This window comes from Pelobates fuscus, chromosome 1 (genome assembly GCF_036172605.1).
Source record: "Pelobates fuscus isolate aPelFus1 chromosome 1, aPelFus1.pri, whole genome shotgun sequence".
NCBI classification, from domain to species: domain Eukaryota; kingdom Metazoa; phylum Chordata; class Amphibia; order Anura; family Pelobatidae; genus Pelobates; species Pelobates fuscus.
The window spans coordinates 372,955,294-372,978,586 of NC_086317.1; the positions used below are offsets into that span (position 1 = coordinate 372,955,294).

At 41.7% G+C, this 23,293-nt stretch overlaps 1 protein-coding gene across 4 annotated transcripts in view; it reads right to left on the minus strand.

Annotated features, from left to right (window-relative positions):
- Positions 1-23,293, minus strand: part of SUGT1 (SGT1 homolog, MIS12 kinetochore complex assembly cochaperone) — an 83,983-nt gene that overhangs the window by 13,538 nt on the left and 47,152 nt on the right. For all 4 annotated transcript variants that reach the window (XM_063425954.1, XM_063425957.1, XM_063425956.1 and 1 more), the window contains exon 11: positions 11,049-11,156. In XM_063425954.1, coding sequence (XP_063282024.1) covers positions 11,049-11,156 — 108 coding nt within the window. The remainder of the gene's footprint in view (positions 1-11,048; positions 11,157-23,293) is intronic.

Here is a 23,293-nt window from a genome sequence, read left to right on the forward strand (position 1 = left end):
ATCAAAAATTACATGAAAGCCATCACAGACAGAGTACAGGCCTCTGAAAGAGACATCTCGGAAATACAAACACACATGACAGAGCTCCAGAACTCAGTACAGCAGGTCTAGTCCCAACAAAGAGCAATATCCGCACAAGTGACGGCCATGGAGGACCGCTATCGCCGCACTAACATAAAAATAAGGGGCATCCCAATGGCAGTCCCCCGCGGACAAACTACTTCACTATGTCAGGCGCTTACTGGCCTCCATCCTACCTCATGCTGTGGCCAAAAAACTGACGGTTGAGGGGACTTACCGCCTACCTGGACCCGCAGGAGCATTGACCACGGTGACAAGAGACGTCATACTCCGATGTCTCACAGCTCACGCCAAAATATAAATCATGTCGGCAATCAAAGGCAAAACACCTATACACTTCGAAGAGGCTTCTCTAACGTTTTACCAAGACTTAACAAAGGCAACCCTTCTATGGCGCAAAACATTTCATCCAGTGACAAGCCAGCTTCGCTCAGCAAACATAAGCTACAGGTGGGGAATAAGCGGATCCCTGACAGTAACCCGAAATGGAAGCCTGCACACGCTTATCTCGATAGAAGACACATCGCCATTCCTGACAGCACTGGGCCTGGCGCACTTGCCGGCCAGCACACCGAGTGCCTCCACTTGGGACTCTGCACATGCGGCACTGTTCGTCCAGAGGACAGAGAGCACATGAACGACGGGACCAGGAACAAGCTCAAGAAATGATCCGACATAAGGCACCGGAAACCCGGCCGGGAACCCACTCACCCTGCCCAACTGTTCCAAGTCTCCCAAGGGACTGTGTGTTCAGGACTATAGGTTCAGATAACTCATACCTATATGCTTCCCCTCTCTCTCCCTCCCCCTTATATTTTATTCACCACGATTGATAGGACAAATGCTAGCAACATGGCACATAACCCAAGGTTGGGGACACATCTACAACACCAACTTTCCCGCAACAGGGAATGATAACCCACTCCCTCCCCCCCCCCCCCCCTACACACACACACACACTCACATATTCAGGGGTAATCTCTAAACCCTTCACACACCATCCCCTCCCCCGCTACTCCCTCGGTCAGGAGTAACTACACCCAGCGCATAGACCGTGACAAGGCACCTCACGAACACCCACACTTATTCAGCCGCCACAATGGACACCAACCATCACTGCCCACACTCTATGCCCTCATCGCTGCCTCACAGCACAAACGCAAGCAAGCACACATGCTGAGTCTCCAGCTCAGTGACCCTCTACCTGCACCCTCAGCATAGTGAGACATCACCCTTAGGACAGCACGAGAACACCACACACTCGCACACCCTCTATACAAAGGGTGACACACTAGCTGCCTAGGCTTACACAAACCTGTCAAAAATAAAAATGGTGCATGAACCCAATGTAAACCATCTCATACTTATACTGCATATATTCTACCTACTGTCTACCACTGCATTGTTTATGCTCTGCACTGAAAAATAAAGAATAAAAAAAAAATTTTAACGTTTTTTTTAAAACTGGTCATTTTGAACACTGACTGCATTTGACTTGAACAATATGGAGACTGACTGTACTTGCCTCCTACGATATATAACACTGACACACACATCAGACACATATGAAGTGAAATTGCAAAGTAAGACAAGGGGATAGGTGGGGTAAGGATAGACAAAAGGTGGTGAGGTAGGTAAGAAAAAACACAAAGCTGGGGTGGGGTGGGGTGAAGAAACACTAGTTAGAGTTGACTGATTTTTTACACAATACAAAAAAGCACACTATGAATTTCAGGGTGGTGACAGAGAACTCAAACTTGGGTCATAAACTCTTACATACGCCTTTAAAATACAACAGAAGGACAGGAATACTGATCCAAGTATTTTTGTTTCTGAATAAATTATTGGTTTATACTTCGGATTCACGAATGTATCCTTTGATTTTATACTGTACACACCTAAACTAAAAAAAACTTTTAAAATAAAATAACATAAAAGATCAAGAGAAATCCAGGTCTGTCAAGAATAAAGAATATGCATAGCAGTGGACTTGCGTCTGCGATGTTTCAAGAATAAAACAATTGATACTTCCAATAAATAAAATATATGAATAGACAGTTAGCCTCCTGGCATATATAAAATATTCTTGGAAACAAAAATCCTATTTCAGCATTGGATTCCTGGGCTTTGATTGGGAGTTGTAGAAATAGAACATCATCTAGATTTTTGAACGCAGACTGTCACCTGTCACACAAAGGAGCAACAGCTAATTGTTATTCTTACTCATTGTTTTAACTATCATTCTAATAAAAAAAGGTTTAATTTCCATATATCCAGATGCGAGATATACAAGAAATGCCCCACCTAAACCCCGAGTTGCATGCAGGCCACCACATATTCTGACTAATTAGAAACTACTGTGCCCTAAACTAATTAGTTATGCTACTAAGCCTGTTCTTCTGTCAAACAGTGCAAGCAATTAAGGCATGTGTTCCCGGCACATCAGAGCTTTATTTACTGCCATCCATAAGAATAGATATTCTCACAGACAATTTCTTTCATCGGTGAGATTTTCAATAACATTCTGTTTCTATCTCAGTTATGCCGAGAATGCTAATGCCTTAAGGGCATAAGATCTGTCTTCAACGGAATGTTCTTCATAAAACCAACCTACATTGAATACAAAATTCCATCTATTTTCTGTTTTATTGTGTCATATCCTAAGAACTAGGTTTTTTAACCTGGAGCATTTCAAATTCCTTGAGCAGATTCAAATGAAGCATTCCTAAGGGAGGGTGCTAAGCCTATATCCATGCTAGCTTAAGAAATAAAAACAAAATTCCACTCACTGTAAATGTCCTTTTTTCCATAGGTTTAATGACAGAGAGGACAGTGGGGTTATGGATCCTTTTCTCAATGCAACACAGAAGACCTTATAAAACCTTAAAGATAGAGTGTTTCTGCAATCCAAAGTGAGAGTGATACTGCTGAAGCTTTTACTCCTTTTCATTATTTTCAGAGGAAAATCAAAAGATGTTCAGATATCCTATAGTCATATGTAAGGTCTAATTAAGCCTAAGTGCCCACTTCACATCACATCCAAGTGATATTTTCCCTTGTTGCTGAAGGGGTTAAAATCCCTTCAGTGACTTATCAGAATCCAGCGTCGATGTCCCTCGGCGCTGGGTTAGGCTCTGCCTCCGCCAGACGAGGGAGACCAAATGCGCATGCACAGCAATGGCCGTGCGCGCATTAGAACTCCCCATAGGAAAGCATTATTCAATACTTTCCTATGGGGATTCCGGCGACGCTGGAGGTCCTCATGCAGAGCGTGAGGACGTCCAGCGTCGTTTAAAAAACTTTTGGGTTCTAAGAATACGGAAGTCCCTCAAGTAGCTATCTGACAGACAGCCACAAAAGGAGGACTTAACCCTGCAATGTAATTATTGCAGTTTATAAAAACTGCAATAATTACGCTTGCAGGGGTAAGGGTGGTGGGAGTTGGCACCCAGACTACCCTAATGGGCAGAAGTGGTCTGGGTGCCTGGAGTGTCCCTTTAAGACAGTGGTTCCCAAACCTTTTAGGTTCAAGACGTTCTTCAAAATTACTAGGTTGTATATCTGTACAACGCTGCGGCATTTACTGGCGTTCTAGTGTAATGTAAAGTGCTGGTGTTTGAAGGGATGCTTGTATACATTTGTGTTTTAATACTGGGGTGTGTTTGTATGTAATGTTTGCGTTTGATTGCAGGGGTGTATCTGAATGTAATGTTAATTTTTAAATGTGGATGAACATTTGTGTTTGAGTGAAGGGGTGTGTTTGTATGTCATATTTGTGTTAGATTGCAGGAGTGTGCTTGTATGTCGTGCTGGTGTTTGACTGCTTGGATGTATGCACATACACTATCACAGACACAGATACATATAAATACACCAACAAATACACACAAATTCATATAGACACCGACAGATACACACACACACACACATATATATATATATATACATATACACACACACAAACTTAGATACATACCGACACAGACACACATGCACCGATACACACACAAACATTGATACATGCCCACACCATGACACAGACACACACCCTGACACACAGGTACACATACACAGATGTCTGCTCAGACACAGAAGCACCATGACATATATACACACCTAAAAGATTATTATTATTATTATTTTTTTATTTATTTTTTTAATATCTCCAGCCACCCTACTGTTAGCTTACCTTATGTGCCAGGATGGTGGCTTGGAGTCCTGCTGCTTGTGGGAGTGAGGGGTCTGGAGCTCTTCATGCTCCTCTCACACTGCGGCTGCCTCCTCTCCCTCCTGTACTGTCTCCCTGCAGGATGCTGGGAGGAAGTGACAGGCTGTCACTTCCTCCCAGCCGGCCGACATTAAAGCGGCCCGGTCGCGGACCTAAAGGATCGCGGGTCCTTGTTGAGCAGTAATGTTTCCCCGGCACACAGTTTGGAAACCGCTGCCTTAAGAGGATAGTAAGGATACTGTGAGGAAAGTTGGTAAAACCATCTCTTGATAAGTTTATTCCATATTCCGAGGTAAATGGAATGTGTATTTCTTCTTGGCCTAAAATAATGTCTACAACTTCTGTGACCAAACCTTGCTTTTAAAATGCTACTTTCCGACAGAAAACGGTCAGATTTCTTCCTCTTTTGGTTGCATTTAGGTCTTTTTGGACAAAACAGAATGGCTCCCTAAACAGATATTCGATCCATCATATTTTTTGGAATAAGAGCTATTGGAAAAAAAGATATACAATGAGAAAGTTCCAAGTGAATGAGAATACATGCAGAACACGTGGTTTGTCTATTTTGCAAATTGACACATTTCTGTAACTTTTCTTTTGATGTCACAAGGTCTATCACTGGCATTTCAAAGCAGTCTGTGATCTTTTGAAAAATCTTCTGAGTTAATGAACAATATATTTGTTTTAATTTGCTCCTGCTGAGGCTGTAGGCAAGACACATTTTGGATCCTTTTATGTGGACTGCAAGGATCCAAAAACATCACAGTATGATTTTCTTGCAAAATGTAGACAGAAACATAGTCCTGGTTCCTTAATGGTGACTGATGTATAGTACTGTTGCTGAATTGTCTTATCTGCCCTGTAGCCACTGATCCTATAATTGGTATTTCCGATACCCAGATGGACTAAGCAGCAGAGATGAATGGAACACAGGCTTCTGGCATGCTTTACAACTGGAGAACAGGGAATTCTGATGCAGTTCCCCAAGAAGCAGCCCATGCAAAACCACCAGGGAGAAAACATTAAAGTGGCACTATCATCAAACCCTGAAAAACGAGTATTAATTATACTTATTTTCACTGTGTTGAAATTTCACTGAAATTCCAACCCAATCAAGAGATATATAAAGACAAAGTAGTCCCTGCCTTGTCTCAGTATATTTCCTCCACCTGACACTTGGCGGAGCTACCACCGTCTAAACGGGTCAACCAGTGATGGCTGCAGGGAATTGACTGTCTATGAAGGATCCCCTCCATAGACCTCAATGCTGTACTCTTCAGTATCATTGAGAGTACAGCAGTGATGTCGGCTCCTGGTGAAGACGAACCGCCGGAAGAAGAGGACAGTGCCAAGAAGGACAGGATCAGATAAGTAAAACTCACTTTTACCTGCCCCTAACCCCCCTTTGCAAAGTCCCCAGACAGTAACAGTGCCATTTTTGAGTGCTACCTAAACTGTCACCTCAAGAGATAAGCACTTACTGGAGTCCTGAACTGCAAAGTACTTAAAGTAAAATGAGGAGGATTAACCCCTTAAGGACACATGACATGTCTGACACGTCATGATTCCCTTTTATTCCAGAAGTTTGGTCCTTAACCCCTTAAGGACACGTGACGTGTGACATGTCATTATTCCCTTTTATCTCAGAAGTTTGGTCCTTAAGGGGTTAAGGGGTTATTGGAACACTAAAGCGTAAGGAAGCACCTACATTTTTTTTTAACTCACCTTTCTCCAGTGCCTATGCTCTCTTAGTGCGGATTCCTCTCCTCCTCCCGCAATGTCACAGAGGAGGCATAGCTTTCTTCCACAATGGTCAAAAGCAATTCTACTCACAGAGAAGCATTGGGGACCATATGTGCATGCGTAGCTAGAACATCCAAGCTTCCCCATAGAATTTTTTTTTCCTACAGGGGCTTCCGCGTCATGTCGTCATTGCCGCAGAAGCACCTCTAGTAGCTGGCAGTACAAGACGCCGGGAGTAATGCATACTAGGAGCCCTGGGTAGTACTGGTGAGTAACAAGTCATCTGTGGCAAGTAGAAAGGTATCGCTGGTTAGTATGCCATGGGCCTCAAGGCTTGCGGTGAGTAGTTTTTAACTCTCGCTAGTAGCGTAATTAGACATTTTAAGCCCTGCTAGGAATACATGAATGGCTGGTTTTGCCGATTTACTAGGTACATTATTTCATTAGTTACCTTGAGCTAAGTGCTGCAATGTATGCAAAGTCAGCTCACTGGCTGAGGGTGTTAAGAGTGTTTTCCACTGCCAAGTGCAGGGAGCTCTCCACAATGCAGGGTGTTTGCAGTCTGCAGTGATAGAGACTACTTACACTGGGAGGGAATAGGGCACTCCTCGAACCATAACCACTACATCAATACTCAAGTAGTTATGATGCTTGGAGTGTTCCTTTAAGAAAATATGGAATGTTTGTCCTACCTACCATATTTCAATTGGAAGTACAATACTTTAATTTAAAATCAATAAAAAAACAAATACAGAATTGTGGATTTTATAATTAAAAACAACACAAAGCAAAACTAAAAGCATGCATAATTAGCAGAGAAAGACAGATATACACAGAGACACACAACCTGACTTTTCCCATCTAATCTCTCTAGCAGAATCCCCAATGCAACATAGTCGCAGGTGCAGGTTTTTCAATAACAGAATACGTATAAAACACCTGCTCACAGACTCAGTGATTTGAAGAATGAAAACAAGTTCAGCTCCTAATGTATTCAGATGCTTATTATTTGGTTTAATGACAAGTACATTACAATATGGCAATTAGCAAAATATTTAGTCACCACAGTCCATACACTGCAAACACATTATGAGCTCAAAAAAAAAAAAAAAAAAAAAAAAAAAAAGGGGAGCTAGGAAACCAGAGCTCAGGGGAGGGCTGGCAGCCTTAGGCCTAGGGGGCAAAACCAGTCAAGTGGCCCATTGCACCAAGATGAGAGTAAAAACACCTTTCCCATGTGATTGAAAGGAGGGGGGGGGGAGGGGCAGTCACCTAAACAGACACTCAATGACAGGCACACACACACACACTTGCTGATTTGGCACACACTAAAAACACACACACACACACACACACACACACACACACACTGTTACAGGCATACTGACTCAGACAGACAGATATACTGACACACACACACAGGCATACTGACGCGCGCGCACACACACAGACATACTCATATACACACACACATACACCCAAACATTACACTTTTAAAACCAGTAGACAGGGGCTGAATAAGGGGACAGGGTTGTAGTAGGGGGACAGGGGCTGTAGTGGAGGGTATAAGCTGTAATTGGTGGTTTAGGAAATGTAGGGGGGGTAGGGGCTGAATCAGGTTAATTTGTACGAGACTCTGACCGGGGTATACTCATGGGGGCCACAAGAGGCTCCACCACAGTGCCATTTGAAGGAGCTCAATTGGCGCTATACAGAGACTTCTCAAGACACACCGTAATGTGAAGGCAGTCCTTCCGGTAGGTTACCCAGCTACTCCGCGAGCAAACCATTCCTTACAAGTGGGGCCCACACCGACTACAGGTTGTCAAAGTGAAGTGGGCAAGACGTACAAGCTATCACACGCCTCTGAGATACCGACCTTCCTTCAATCGCTTGGCCTACCAACACTGACGGCACAGGAGGCACCTCGTCCAACTTGGACTGTCGCAGAAATTACCCCGAAAATGCTGCAGATGAACATGTTCCCCTTCTCTCTCTCTCTTTATCGGTTGCAGTTTGTAAGAGTTTTCAAAGTTCCCTATAATGATGCAAAAACCCTTTTCCACTGGCTCCGTATGCTGCCAATTAGCTTACCGGGTTCAGTTATCCCCCCCACCCTTACTCTGGTGTGTGCTAGGCAGCCCTTTTTCTGCACATTTAACAAGTGACCCAGGCCGTCCCACCCAGCTATGGCACTAAGCCAACATAGAGGCACGCTACAGATGGATCCATACCAGCTAACTACATGTCCAGAGGAGCCTAATGTCTACTGTAAACGCAGCACAGCGCTACTAAGCCTATGGGCACTAACCGATGCATATTTTTTTTTAGTTCTGCGTGGCATTTTAACTGTGAATGTCATAATACGGTTAGCGGTTACTGCAATAAAATGCACATATTTGTATTGAGCGATGTCTCACGGGTTAAATAGCACCCCCCAAGTACAGGTTTTATAGTGTTTTGGAAAGTTACAGGGTCAAATTTAGCACATTACATTTTTTTAGTTTATACACATTGAAATTTGCCAGACTGGTTATGTTGCCTTTGAGACTGTATGGTAGCCCAGGAATAAAATTACCCCCCTGATAGTATACCATTTGCAAAAGTAGACAACCCAAGGTATTACAAATGGGATATGTCCTGTCTTTTGTAGTAGCCACTTAGTCACAAACTCCACAGTTGAAAATACCATAAAACCTGTACATGGTGGGTACTGCTATATTAGAGAGACTTTGCTGAACACAAATATTAGTGTTTCCAAACATTACAACTTATCACAACAATTATATCATAGACTTTCACAGACAATATCATTGTTGTGATATGTTTTACGGTTTTGAAACACTAATATTTATGATCAGTGAAGTCTCCCGAGTAACACAGTACCCCCTTATGTACAGGTTTTATGGTGTCTTGGAAAGTTACAGGGCTAAATATAGGGCTTGCGATCCATATTCTCTGGACTTACTGTCTGGGTTGTCAGGCAAGTCCCTGAAATAGTAATTAATGTAATGACTTAATCATGTAAAACAATTATATAAATATCTATGTAGAATTTAAATATATATGTGTGTGTATATATATATATATATATATATATATACACACACACATATATATTTTAATATTATTTTATGTATTTATAGACTCCCGATTTGTGCTACAATGTAATTACAGGACCCACCATTGTGACATGCTAAAAGAACTAAACTGGCTGTCATTGGAATCCAGACACATCGTTCATCTTTCCAGCCTTGTGTTTAAGAGCTTTTCTGGGAAGCTCCCGCCCTATAACCTCTGATCCAGTACCAGCATTGTATTTAGTCTACTTCAATACATAGAGAAGCATTGTCTGTGAGTAATTAGTGTGTGTCTGTTAGTGAATGTGTGTATCTATGAATGAGTGCTTGTGTCTGTCAGAGTGCGTCTATTAGTGAGTGAATGTGTGGTCTGTCAGTGAATTTGTCAGTGAGTGTATGTCACTGTATGTTTAGCTGAGACTGTGTGTCAGTGACTGTCAGTCAAACTGCGTGTTGGCCTTAAACGGGAAGAGGTGCGGCCTTGACAGGAAGGGGTGGAGCAAATTTAGATTGGGGGGGGGGGGTGCACAAGTTTCGTCATGCCGAGGGCAGCACAAATGTAAAATACATCACTTGCTATAGTGTCCCTTTAACTTTTAATGTCCAATGCAAACTGCTTTTTAAAGTGTCCATTGGATTTAACACATTCTCAAGCAATATTAGAAAGCAACATACTATCCTCTATTTATGACAAACATATAGTAGCTACCTCTTGGTTCACACATGGTTACCACTTCAATGCCCCTGCCCCGACCTGCTAGTAGGTCACCTGCTCACAGAAGAGCATAACCATTGCAGATTTGAATGGTAGTATACTGCGTGCTTAAAATCCATTTGTAAAATGTCACTAGGACTGATTCTTAAATGAACACATAAAAAGATACATGTTCTCAGATCAGAATGTACCTTGTTTAAATACATTTCTTCCAGGACAGCAATAATGTACAGCAGCTAAAATGGTGGTGATGAATAGCATACACCCCTGCAGCTTTCAAATGGAAAATATTTACAAAATGTCCCGTTGGAATATACTCCTAGCTGCTCACCAGACTTTCATGGACTTTAAAGTATAGTTCTATTCAGACCGTGCCATGCCTCAAGTACTTGGGGACACTTCATGCAAAACATACAATAGAGTCTGATATAGAAAATGTCCGATCTTTATTAAGTAGAATAAAGGTTTTATAATAACATGCAATAAAGGGAAGGGGTCTAGGGGGAGTATCATTAATTACCAAATATTGACAACGATTAACAAATACCATGGACAGCTCGTACAAGCAACATGGTGAAAGCAAACAAATCGCTGCTCTAAAACTTATCTAGGGGGGGCATTACTAGGTGGGGTCTTCTTAGCATAGAAGGATGTAGGGGTAGTGACTTCTTAAAAGAGGGAGGAGCAAAGATTGTCATGTGCATAGAAGATACTACATACATGATGTCCTTGCAGTTGCAGTATACAAGGCTGCTTGTCTTATGAGTTAGCTAAACAGAAATTAACACTTCCAATTCCTATATATTCACCATAATATTTGCTTATAATATACTAAACATTTTAACCAATCATACGTTTAAAACATACACTCGCATGTGATTTAAAATATCAATTACAGATTAAAGTTATTTGATGAATAATGTCAAAACCATTCATTGGCTGAATGATACAATCACAAAGCATTTACATGAAAATATACACAGTGAACAGTGACATTTTAAACATTTTGACACTTCATTATGTTGTTTTGCTTTGACAAAAAAAAACAAAAGTGTGTGTTTCAACCTCTCAGAACTAGTGATATACAAAGACTGCCATGGTACACATTTGTCTTCAAGGACTTAAGCTCCCAACATGTGACTAAAGCATCATGCAATGGCAAATGTGAATGAAGGGGCACGACATTATTTAATGGACTCACCTTTGTTGAAAGGACTTTGAATATACTCTGTTCTGGTACAATAGCATGCAGAAGAAACAGGTTTAAGCTGTAATTGTCTTCAGAAGCTAGGGTTATGTGTACATTTAACTGTTGGAAAAGGAACAAAATGTTTCAACATTGCAGACACCCTCAATGCTAACAACAAAATGTAATAATGCATACAATTTAATAATTCTTTAGAAAAATTAGGTGTTAAGAGAACATGTTTGCATAATCAGATTTATTACTTACAGTGCAAGGATCACTGCACACCAGCCCAGCACTGAATTGGTTACTGAAACAGAAGGCCATAATAATTTGTCTTCTCAAAACAGGCCTTTAATTCAGACTTCACATAAAAGAATGCATTTTTTTTCTATTTTGCAGGCAGGGTGAAAAAAATAAGCATCTGAATAATAAGCACAGGTGCATTTTCCGACAGGGGCTATGAGCTGGTACTTTTTAAATGTATTTTAGATGAAAGGCAGGTGCAGAGCTGAATACGAACCAATGAATGCACAGTGGTAACTAATGTCTGGAAGAAGAAAAAACAGCCCACTAAAGAACACTGTGAAATTCTTATTCTACATGTTAACAAATAAGCAGATGATATATTACAGAAACAGCCACCATGTTTAGAGAGAAAAGAAATTAAAGGGAGCTTTAATTTGTTTAACTAAATCACTACATCTGGATTGCCAAATCACTACTTCCTAGAGTTTATTGAACACCCAGAATTCCCAGAATTATGGTTATTTGTAGTTTGTGTAGTTCACTGGTCGGGGATCTTGGGTAGCCATGCTATGCAGAGTGTGAATACATATAAAATAGAAACCAGAACTGACCTGTCTGCCCTACACCACTAGGAATTTTCCTAAAGAGGAATTTATTATTGCTTAAAAAAAAAAAAAAAAAAAAAGGAAGAAGCAAGAACAAACTGCCCTACAGGAGCTCAATGCATACAATCGCTGATGTTTGGGGAAATGGATGCTCTCAATAAAAATCCAGGTTTTCATGAAAAATGCAAATGCATCCCCTATAAAGCAATGAACTCAAAGAACTTGCTCTCTGTGCTTGTAAATTAGGCATGTAGTCCCATGTACCATGTACAAACTGCATTTTAGAAAGCAATGTAATATTTCATTACATATAAAAATACAAACAATGCGATAAAAAGTATTTCACCACTAGTTGCAATTGTGGAGTGCTAATAAAAGTAAACACTTACCCCTAAGGGTTGAAACAGTAATACAGAGCTGTAAAAATGATAAAACATATATAGTGCAATGTAGTTAAAATACAATTGGTGGTATATAGAATTACAATGGGTACACTCACATGGGAAAGAACCTCTTAAGATAGGCTCAAATCACATGCGCTTGTGCGTACTAAGGTGACAGTGGACCTCTTACTTTTTATCGTATTGTTTGTATCTCTCTCTCTCTCTCTCTCTCTCTCTCTCTCTCTCTCAAATAAATATAAATTGTGTAAAGGTTGAGAGCATTTCCTTTATGTGGCTGCTTTTATAGATTTGCACTTGACTACATTAGAAGCGCCTTTAAGCACAGAGGACTTTGATTTTTAATATTTCATTATGATTGGGAGATTCATATTTAAATTAAGACGAAAACTTTAAAATCTGCTTTAAAAATGGTTCATACAGCCCTTTGTATTTAGGAATACATTTCTTTAAAACCATTCATCAAATGCATTGGTTGCTCACAAGTGTTCATTACATTTACAGGAAAACAATGGCTAAAATACAATGAAGGAAACGAATCTATAAAACCTTAATGTTTTATTCCCATGTCACTGCATTTTACTTAAGAATATATTAGATTCAGTTTAAACGTTGTCAATTGATTATTGCATTACAGTAAATGCTGTCATCTCAGGATATCTTGACAGCCAAGCACATAACTTTCAAAAGCACCATATTTCTGCTCTTACTATTTTTACTTGTTTTAACACTTTCACTAACATTACGTTCCAACTATACTAGACATTAATGCATTTACACATCCTAACGTTTTGGTGTGAGCAAGATTAAATCTCTGATGACACCAGGGAGTGCCATGTATCAATAGATACCTAGGGCTCCCCTCTGTCAGCTGGGGCATATTTTTGGTGGTCCCAGACTGACTGATAAGCTCTAGGCGGCGCAGAAAGTCATTGCTGCATATAACCATTTAAATCCATTGAGAAAACAGCGGCTGAGAGATCAAATGAGAAGCACTGGATTGGACAGGAGACAACATTACTGATATCTTCACAGAGATAGAGAGGCTGCCCTATGGAGCCTGACTAAGTGTTGGAATAAAGAGGAGTTTTAATGAATTAAAAAAAAAAAAAAAAAAAGTGGTTGAGGGGTGCCAGTAATCTATTCAATAACACTATAATCTTAAACATATATACATATTGCTATAAAAGTTATAATCTCAGCATGCCAAATTTTGCAACATTATGGCTTTAAAACCGTAATTCACACTATGCAATATTTTATAACCTCTAAAAATTAATTTGAATCCTACACATATTGGGCATTTTAAAAATCAGAACTAATTGGCAAGTTAGTTTTCTTTAGTTGCACATGGGTAGAAATTAAAAAAAAAAAAAAAAAAAAAAAAAGGATTTCTAATTTATATAATATTATGTTGTGTATGCATATAGTGTATCAAAAGCGGATATAACATATATAACTATTATAAAGAGTGGCACTGTTGTAGAATGAGAGATGGCAAAACTGCCAAAAAGGCCTTGGTCACAAATGTGTTGCATCTCAAAAGAGCCTCGGTCTTTAAAGAGTTGTGTTTATAAAAAATATATATATTTTTAGTACCATGTTTGCCACCCTGATAAAAGCTCCTAAGGTTAGCTAAAACGTTTACTTCTTATTTTATAATATCAATTAAAAGTTATATTTTATCTTTTTGTACCAAGTTCTAGGAGCGTGGTCATTTTTTGGATATAAAGAGATATATATATAAATAAAATATAAATCTAAGGCTCCTGCACTCCAACTTTAACAAAATAAATACCTGGTGCTCTGGTCACAAAAAGTATAAATAATAAAAAAAAATACCGGCACTCCAGGGTTTGGTAAAAAAAAGAGAGGTTAGTTCTTGCCCTGATGAAAGCTCTGTGCTAGAGCTGAAACATTGACTGGAACTGTAAGAATAAAGATGAACTAACCTCTTTTACCAAATCCTGGAGTGTCGTGTTTTTATATATATATATATATATATATATATATATATATATATATATATATATATATATATATATATATATATATATATATATTTATCTCTATATCTACACATATACACACACACACACAGTATCTCACAAAAGTGAGTACACCCCTCACATTTTTGTCAATATTTTATTACATAGCTGAAAAGAGACATTTGTTTTTTGATGTTGATCCAAAAGAAGGCAAAAAAAAAACAACACAGTTTGAAGCACTTACAATTTTGCAACAAGCTAGGAAAAAAAATTCCTTCTTGACCCCAGAATGGCAGTCAGATTTATCCTTGGATCAAGCAGTGATTACCCTACATTGAAAGATTATATCCTTGAATATTCTGTTTTTGCAAGTATGCTGTAGCTGTTTAAACATCTGTATGGACTCTGATAAAACCACCTCTTCAGGCAGAGAATTCCACATCCTGATTGTTCTTACAGTAAAAAAGCCTTTCCTTTGCCTTAGACGAAATCTTCTTTCTAATCTAAACGCATGACCTCGTGTCCTATGTAAAGTCCGGTTTGTGAATAGATTTCCACACAATGGTTTGGCCCCGAATATATTTGTATAATGTTATCATATCCTCTCTCAGGCGACTTTTTTCTAAACTAAATAGGTTTAAATTTGTTAACCTTTCTTGATAACTGATATGTTCCATTCCTTTTATTAATTTTGTAGCCCGCCTCTGCACTTTATCTACTGCCATAATATCCTTCTTTAGAACAGGTGCCCAAAATACCACAGCATATTCAATATGTGGTCTTAGCAGTGATGTATAAAGAGGCAAAATGATATTCTCATCCCAAGAATGAATGCCCTTTTTCATGCATGACAATACCCTACTGGCCTTGGCCACTGCTGATTGACATTGCACATTGTTGCATAGTGTGTTGTCTATAACAATTCCCAAGTCCTTTTCGTGTGTTGTTATGCCTAATTCACTTCCATTAAGGGTATACGTTGCGTGTGTATTCTTTACGCCGAAGTGCATAACTTTGCATTTTTCAACATTAAATTTCATCTGCCATTTGAGTGCCCAGTCACCCAGTCGATCTAAATTACTCTTCCGCAAAGTAATATCTTGCTCACATTGTATTATTTTACAGAGTTTTGTGTCATCTGCAAACACTGAAACATGACTTTCAATGCTTTTTTCAAGATCATTTATAAACATGTTAAATAGAAAGGGTCCCAGAACAGAACCCTGAGGAACACCACTTGCCACCTCTGTCCAGCTTAAAAATGTACCATTAATAACTCTTTGTACTCTGTTTTTAAGCCAACGTTCTACCCAAGAACAAGCATTTTCATCTAGACCGATTTTCTTGAGTTTGAATACTAATCTATTGTGTGGAACTGTATCAAATGCCTTGGCAAAATCCAAAAAGATCACATCCACTGCAACACCCTGATCTATACTTCTACTTACTACTTCGTAGAACTCAAGTTAGTTTGACATTATTATATCTTTTCATGTGACAACACTGAAGAAATGACACTCCGCTACAATGTAAAGTAGTAAGTGTACAGCCTGTATAACAGTGTAAATCTGTCCCCTCAAAATAACTCACAATCATTAATGTCTAAACCGTGAGTACAACCCTAAGTGGAAATGTCCAAATTGTCAATATTTTGTGTGGCCACCATTATGTGCCTTAACCTTCATGGGCATTGAGTACACCAGAGCTTCACAGTTTGCCATTGGAGTCCTCTTCCACTCCTCCATGACAACATCACAGAGCTGGTGGATGTTAGAGACTTTGCGCTCCACCACCGTCCGTTTGAGGATGCCCCACAGATGCTCAATAGGGGCATGCTAGGTGAGTCCATCACCTTTACCTTCAGCTTCTTTAGCAAGGCAGTGGTCGTCTTGGAGGTGTGTTTGGGGTCATTATGATGTTGGAATACTGTTTTGCTAATGTGTGCGGCAACATTCCTCTTGGATGCTGTGGTAGCAGCTCCTATACGGAATGAATGACCCGAGTATTTGGCCGGGTTAAAGCCTAATCGTACCAATAACATTCTCACATAGAGCATGAACCTACTAGTAGTGAGTGTATTGACGTGTAAAGCTAGAAGTGGCTGATTCGATGCGCTTTGAATGGAGGAAAGGTAATGGTCAAAAACTTCCACAAGGCACCATTTATTGCTTGTGGGTTAATACGTGATTGTGACAGTCTGACCCCTTCCACCAGTTTTGGTATGGTTTAGTGAAAGTAGGTAGTGGTCGTCTGATTTTATTAGATGTTCTCTTGTGATGAAGTTTGGGGAGCAAGTGTTAGAGGTGGTGAATTCTCTAGGCCGCAGAAACCCGTAAAATCCTAAATAGATGGCAGTTTTTATGACGTGATTTGTCTGTGTTTCAAAAGGTGAGGCATCTAGGAGGTCTGAAAGTGACTGGAACAGGTGATCATGGATGGGTAATCTAGAAGGTGTGGGTGTAGGTGTGAAGTCCTTGATACCTTTTAATATGGCTTTAACCTGGTAAGACAAAAGGAAACATTGTTTATTAGGCCATGTGGTGAGGATGTGGTGTTGAATACCGGTGAGATATAATTAAATAGTGTTGAAGGATAGCTTTAAGTGAAGGTGGCAAAAGGAAATGAAAGCAATCAAAGTTTCCATTGAGAATTTGTCAATGTGGAATTCAATTAAAAATCGATTGAAAATATAAAAAGCCCTATCGTACAATTTCCTTGTGTTAGATCTAGTTGTGAGAGGTGATGCCCATGAGTATTTAGACCATCTAATTGATAACCATGTCATGCCACCGCAGTGAAAGGGTAGGTATCAGGGCTGCTGTTGGTAGTGCCGCCTGGAACTCCTGAAATCGAGATCAAGATAAATGATTGTCACGGTAAGGCGTGGCCGCCCCTTTAAGAGACCTGGCTGGATTTTAATTCTCAGCTCCAGCATCCCAGTCAGGTTCTCTGCCATAATATCCACCAGGGGGGCTTTAGTTTCTCTTTGCATTATTCTGCTTCCTGACCCCCTTGCCTGGATTAAGCAGTGCTGACCCACCTGCAGCCCTTTTCCAATTAGGGTCAGCTGCATCTAATTAGCAGGCTGTAAAAGCCAGCCCTGCCTGAAACCTAGCATCTGGTCATTTTGCCTGTTTGGTGTTTCCTGCTGGATCTCTGCTTCGTTACTGACCGATTTCCTGGACTCTGACCTCTGCCTGCTTTACCGACTACGTTACTCCGCTGCCAGCCCTGACTTCTGCTTCTTAATCTGTACTGCGCTTTTGTTTTTTGCCTCCTTCATGTGCCATCTCCTGCAATTGGGCTCCAACTCCTGTTAAACTGTTACATAAGTCCCCAGGTGACTGTTACAATGATCAGCTGCGATATTCAGGACTCCAGGAATATGTACGCATGTCAAGAAAAAACTGTGCCTAGCTGCATGCCATGTCAGATTCCTCATGAATTGCAAGATGGCCAGGGATGACAAACGTCCCTTGTTAACAATATGGCAAGTCGCCATGTTATCAGAAAAGCACCGCACCGTATTACCCGACCAGCAAGAGCCCCATTTGACTGCTGCAGCCAATCTGGGGTAAAGCTCAAATTAGTGAACTCCGGGATATATTTAATCTCATCAGGCCAGTTACCCCACATCCAGTTGTTGCCAAAAATTGCAACAAACCCAGATGTGGCAGAAGCATCTGTCCAGGTTGAAAAAGACTTGTCAGTCAAAACTAGAATATGCTTTTCCCGTCCTAATTAAGCAAGAATTCCATCCACATGCGTAAATCTGCGGTGGCATGCGAATCTAGAGCAATGCGTGAGGAATCCGACGAAAAGTGGTGAAAAAGAGAGTAATCAGGATATAAATGCCCGCCCTTGTGGAATAATCATCATGGCAAAATTTAGTGAAGGTACTGGTCAATAGATGAGAGGAGTCCAGAACTACCCCCAGAAAATTGATGATCTTATCGGGGCCTTCAGTTTTGGTTGGTGAAACCGGAATACCCAAGCGTTCAAACAAATGTATAGTAGCCTGGAGGCTACTGGATGGAAGTAGGTTCCTTTCTACAGTCAGAAAATTGTCAAGGTGGGGCATCTAACAGATGTTAAGCAGGATCCAACACAACGTCTCTGCGAACATATCAAAAATCCTCGGACTGCTTTTTGAAACAAAAGTGAGCCGTGTGAAGAAATACTATGATCCTTGCCACTTAACACCATATAGATGCTACGGGGAAGGGTGAAGAGTGAGGAGTTTGAATGCGTTTACTATGTCCGTCTTGCTAAGCCAAGCTCCTACACCTGCTGACAGGATAGCATTTATGGCATTGTCCATAATAGCGTAATGAAGTAAAAATTCCTAAGATGGAATGAGCGAGTTAAGACTAGGTGTTGTCGCAGTATGGGGAGCAGAGCGGTCAATGATCAACTTCTGATTATTAGAGGATTTTCCAGTAACCATACCTATGGGGTTAGTTCACCATACTGAAAAGGGCGGAGAAGTCTAATGTACCCTGGTAGTAAAAAACCCTGGTATATTTCCTTCTGAAGCAGCTCATTAATATTGTATCAGGATTACACAGAGGACTGATAGGCAACGTATACCGGACCTTAGAATGGGCGGACTAACGTACCAAAGAATAGTCAGGAATAGCCGAGGTCAAGGGATACAGAAAGAAACACAACGATAAGTAAAAGCCATGATTCAGGGATGCCAGAAAACAGGGAAGTCAAAAACAATGCGAAAGTCAAATAACCAGAATTACCAGAGTCAATAACGCGTTCTTGGACAACCACAAGGGAAACCACGACAGGGCACTGAGCAGGATGTGAACTGGGCCTAAATACCCCTCCTCTGGATCCAATAGGCTGTAATCGGCCTTTGACCCCAAAGGCAGTTACCAGGTTCCATTTGTATAATTGCTGCTCAGCACAAACCCTCCCGTGGATTTGACTGCTGCTCGGCACAACTTTTCCTGTCAGGACAGTAAATTCCATTAATCACATTTTTATAAGCGGATGAATACGTGACATATTGTCAGTACCAGCAAGGGCAGTCTGCAAGTTTTTACATTCGACTATCCCTGACGGCATATAAATGATCACCGTGTGAAACTCTACCGTGAACCCAGACACCAGAAATTCTACCAGATGTTGAGAGGGGTGGTTACCCAGTATTTCTCGTAGTAGTGAGACATTGAGAGATGACAGATAAGGCTTAGGGTATAATTTATTAGGACACATCGTCTTGGAGTGAGCCCAAAAACCCTGTGAGCACACACTGTAGCCCACACTGTGAGCCCTTCTTATTGCCAAGCGACTTGGAGGCACGATCTATGATTTGGCTCGAGTAGGATACGTGGCCACAGACATTGTGGCAGGATGATGGCCTCTTGGTGACTTGTAAAAGCATAAGACAGAATGGAAGTGACAAGTGAGGCCCTCTATCCAACCAAGCGAGGCGACTAAGAGTTGGCCCAAAGGGCTAACGTACCTCCGAGTTGAGGATGGGTGATGGCCTTAGCGGGACCACTGAGCTAAAGCATAGAAGGCCTGGAAATATCATCCCTAGAGGCTTCCTATCCTCATAAGCCAGTATGCACCTATTGCAAGAACCCCAATGGAGTAATGTAGAAAAATTACACATAAGGACCATGCCCTATGAGACCAAAAGTGGCCAGAATAACCATAATCACTAACCTATATACACAGTGAAATGCAAATGGTAGGAGAGCTGAAGCTCAATTGTTGAATGCTGCGGAGAACTGAAACATAAGATGTCTTTAATCAAACTTATGAACATAATGATAATACACCATGTTTGAATTTACTACCAATTACATAATACACTGAGACCTGGTAATAACTGAATTAACCGAGTCTAAAGACATTAATGCAAGATTAACTAATAAGCGACATACCTAATAAGTAATACTGCTAATGTAACGAAAAAACACAATTAGCAGACAACATCTAAATAACTACTTGTAATAATAAATATGACCACCGGAGGCCTTATATATAAATATGACCACCGGAGGCCTTATATATAAATATGACCACCGGAGGCCACCATCTAACACACAGAAATGGGCGGCCTGACTTACAGTTTTACCAGACACAGCCTCTTGAAGCCACTGTCAGAAACCGTCTCAGGGACGCTCATCTGCATGCTCGTAGTTTTAATCAGGGTCTCGATCTGACTGCAGTTCGTCGTCGTCACCAACATGAGTGGGCAAATGCTCACATTCAATGGCATCTGGCACTTTGGAGAGGTGTTCTCTTCACGGATGAATCACAGTTTTCGCTGTACAGGGCAGATGGCAGCAGGGCCGGACTGGGAAAAAAATTCGGCCCGGGCATTTTTTTACCCCAGCGGCCCACTAAGAAGGGGGCGGGGCAGAGAGGGTGTGTTTTGTCATCACTAATGACAAACACGCCCCCTCTCAAAGTGAGCATGTTGGTTCAATGCTCTTCCAGGACAGACCATGCGCAGAGCTCTGCTGAAGAGCTCTAGCATGAGAAAAAAGCCCTGTATTTGTTCTGCACAGCGCAAGCAATTTTAATAACATGCTTGCACTGTGTTTCCTTGCAACTTGTCTCTGGTGTCTCTATAAATGGAGACCAGGAGACAAAAATGCCAGGAAAGAGTATTGTGCATGTGTTTGGAGCCTGCTTGTGGTAGTGTGTGTGTGCAGAGTGAGCTGATTGTGGTGTGGTATTGTGTTATAAGGTTGGTTTTAGGCGTGTTGTGTTTGTGGTGTAATGTAATGCATATGTGGCTATGGGCTGTAGAGAATGTGTGTGTATATGGGGATGTAGCAAGAGTGTGCATGCAGGCTATGGTGTGTGTGTGTATAAGTGATGTAGTGTTTGTAGAGAGTGTGTGTTTAGGAGTGTAGTATGTGTTTGCTTACAAGGAATCTAGTGTGTGTGTGTATATATATATATATATATATATATATATATATATGTTTGGAAGTATTGTGTATGTGTGTGGTGCAATGTGTCGGGGGGATTCTGTGTGTATGTGAGGGGTGCAGTATGTGTGTATGTGAGGGGTGCAGTATGTGTGTGTGTGTCAGGGTGCTGTGTGTGATTGATTTGTGTGAGGGTGCTGTGTGTGTGGGTGCTGTGGGTGATTTGTGTGTGTGGGTGCTGTGGATGATGTGTGTGTGAGTGCTGTGTGTGATGTGTGTGTGTGAGTGCTGTGTGTGATGTGTGTGTGTGAGTGCTGTGTGTGATGTGTGTGTGTGAGTGCTGTGTGTGATGTGTGTGTGTGTGAGTGCTGTGTGTGATGTGTGTGTGTGTGAGTGCTGTGTGTGATGTGTGTGTGTGAGAGTGCTGTGTGTGATGTGTGTGTGTGAGTGCTGTGTGTGATGTGTGTGTGTGAGAGTGCTGTGTGTGATGTGTGAGAGTGTGATGTGTGTGAGAGAGTGCTGAGTGTGAGAGTGCTGAGTGTGAGAGTGCTGTGTGTGATGTGTGTGAGAGTGCTGTGTGTGATGTGTGTTGGAGTGCTGTGTGTGAGAGTGCTGAGTGTGATGTGTGTGAGAGTGCTGAGTGTGATGTGTGTGATAGTGCTGAGTGTGATGTGTGTGATAGTGCTGTGGATGATGTGTGTGAGTGCTGTGGATGATGTGTGTGAGAGTGCTGAATGTGATAGTGCTGTGGATGATGTGTGTGAGAGTGCTGAGTGTGATAGTGCTGGGGATGATGTGTGTGAGTGCTGTGGATGATGTGTGTGAGAGTGCTGAGTGTGATAGTGCTGGGGATGATGTGTGTGAGTGCTGTGGATGATGTTTGTGAGAGTGCTGAGTGTGATAGTGCTGTGGATGATGTGTGTGAGAGTGCTGAGTGTGATAGTGCTGTGGATGATGTGTTAGTGCTGAGTGTGATAGTGCTGGGGATGATGTGTGTGAGTGCTGTGGATGATGTGTGTGAGAGTGCTGAGTGTGATAGTGCTGGGGATGATGTGTGTGAGTGCTGTGGATGATGTGTGTGAGAAGGGATAAAATAATAATGTGTTATAAAAGGGATAATATAAAATGTGTTTTGGGGGGTAAATAAAAACAAACAAAAATAAGTAATGTATGTCCCCCCCTCCCTTCTTACCTTTTAGCCTGGGAGGGGGGGACCGGCATGCTGGTGAGTGGGTGGGGGGGACCGGCACTCCGACACCATCCCTGGTGGTCCAGTGGTGAGTGAACTCTAGCCTGCGGGCTAGAGTTCACTCTCGCGAGATCCGGTCGTTGCCATGGCAACGCTCCGGATCTCGCGAGAGGAACCCGGCGGAGCTGCAAGATAGAGCTCCGCCGGGTTCCTCTGCTGGCAGGTTGGCTCCCACCCTCTCTCCCCGCCGGCGGCCGCCTTTGACAGCATGTGGGCCGGTGAGGGAGATCTTTGATCTCCCCACCGGCCCTCCATGGAATACAGCGGGGCCGGCGCTAGGATAGTGCCGGCCCTGCAGGGGCCGGCCGGGGAGATCCTGTGATCTCCCTGCCGGCCTCGGCCCACGGCCACCGCGGCCCACCGGGCATTTGCCCGGTGTGCCCGATGGCCAGTCCGGGCCTGGATGGCAGACAGCATGTATGGCGTTGTGTAGGTCAGAGGTTTGCCAATGTCAACGTTGTGGATCGAGTGGTCCATGGTGGCGGTGGGGTTATGGTATGGGCAGGAGTAGGTTATGGACACAGGTACATTTTATTGATGGCATTTTAAATGCACAGAGATAACCTGGTGGGTTTTGTGCACCTCTTGGGCTGTTGGGTAGTAGACTGGGCTTTATTAAATTTATGTCCCTGGGTATTGCTTAAGTGGCGGGCTGGTCGTCAAAGGTACAGTGGCGGGGGTTTGGGTAGCGTTGGAAGTTGGGCCGTATTGAACCTCAACGGCGGTGTAAGGACTTTGTGTGTCTAAGAGCATAGAAAACCTTTGCAGGCATTAACTAATAAAACAAGCAACATTAACTTAAAACAATATGATTGGTCAGGTGTGGCTGTAGTATGGATATTCGCTGGAACAAAAGGGGTCAT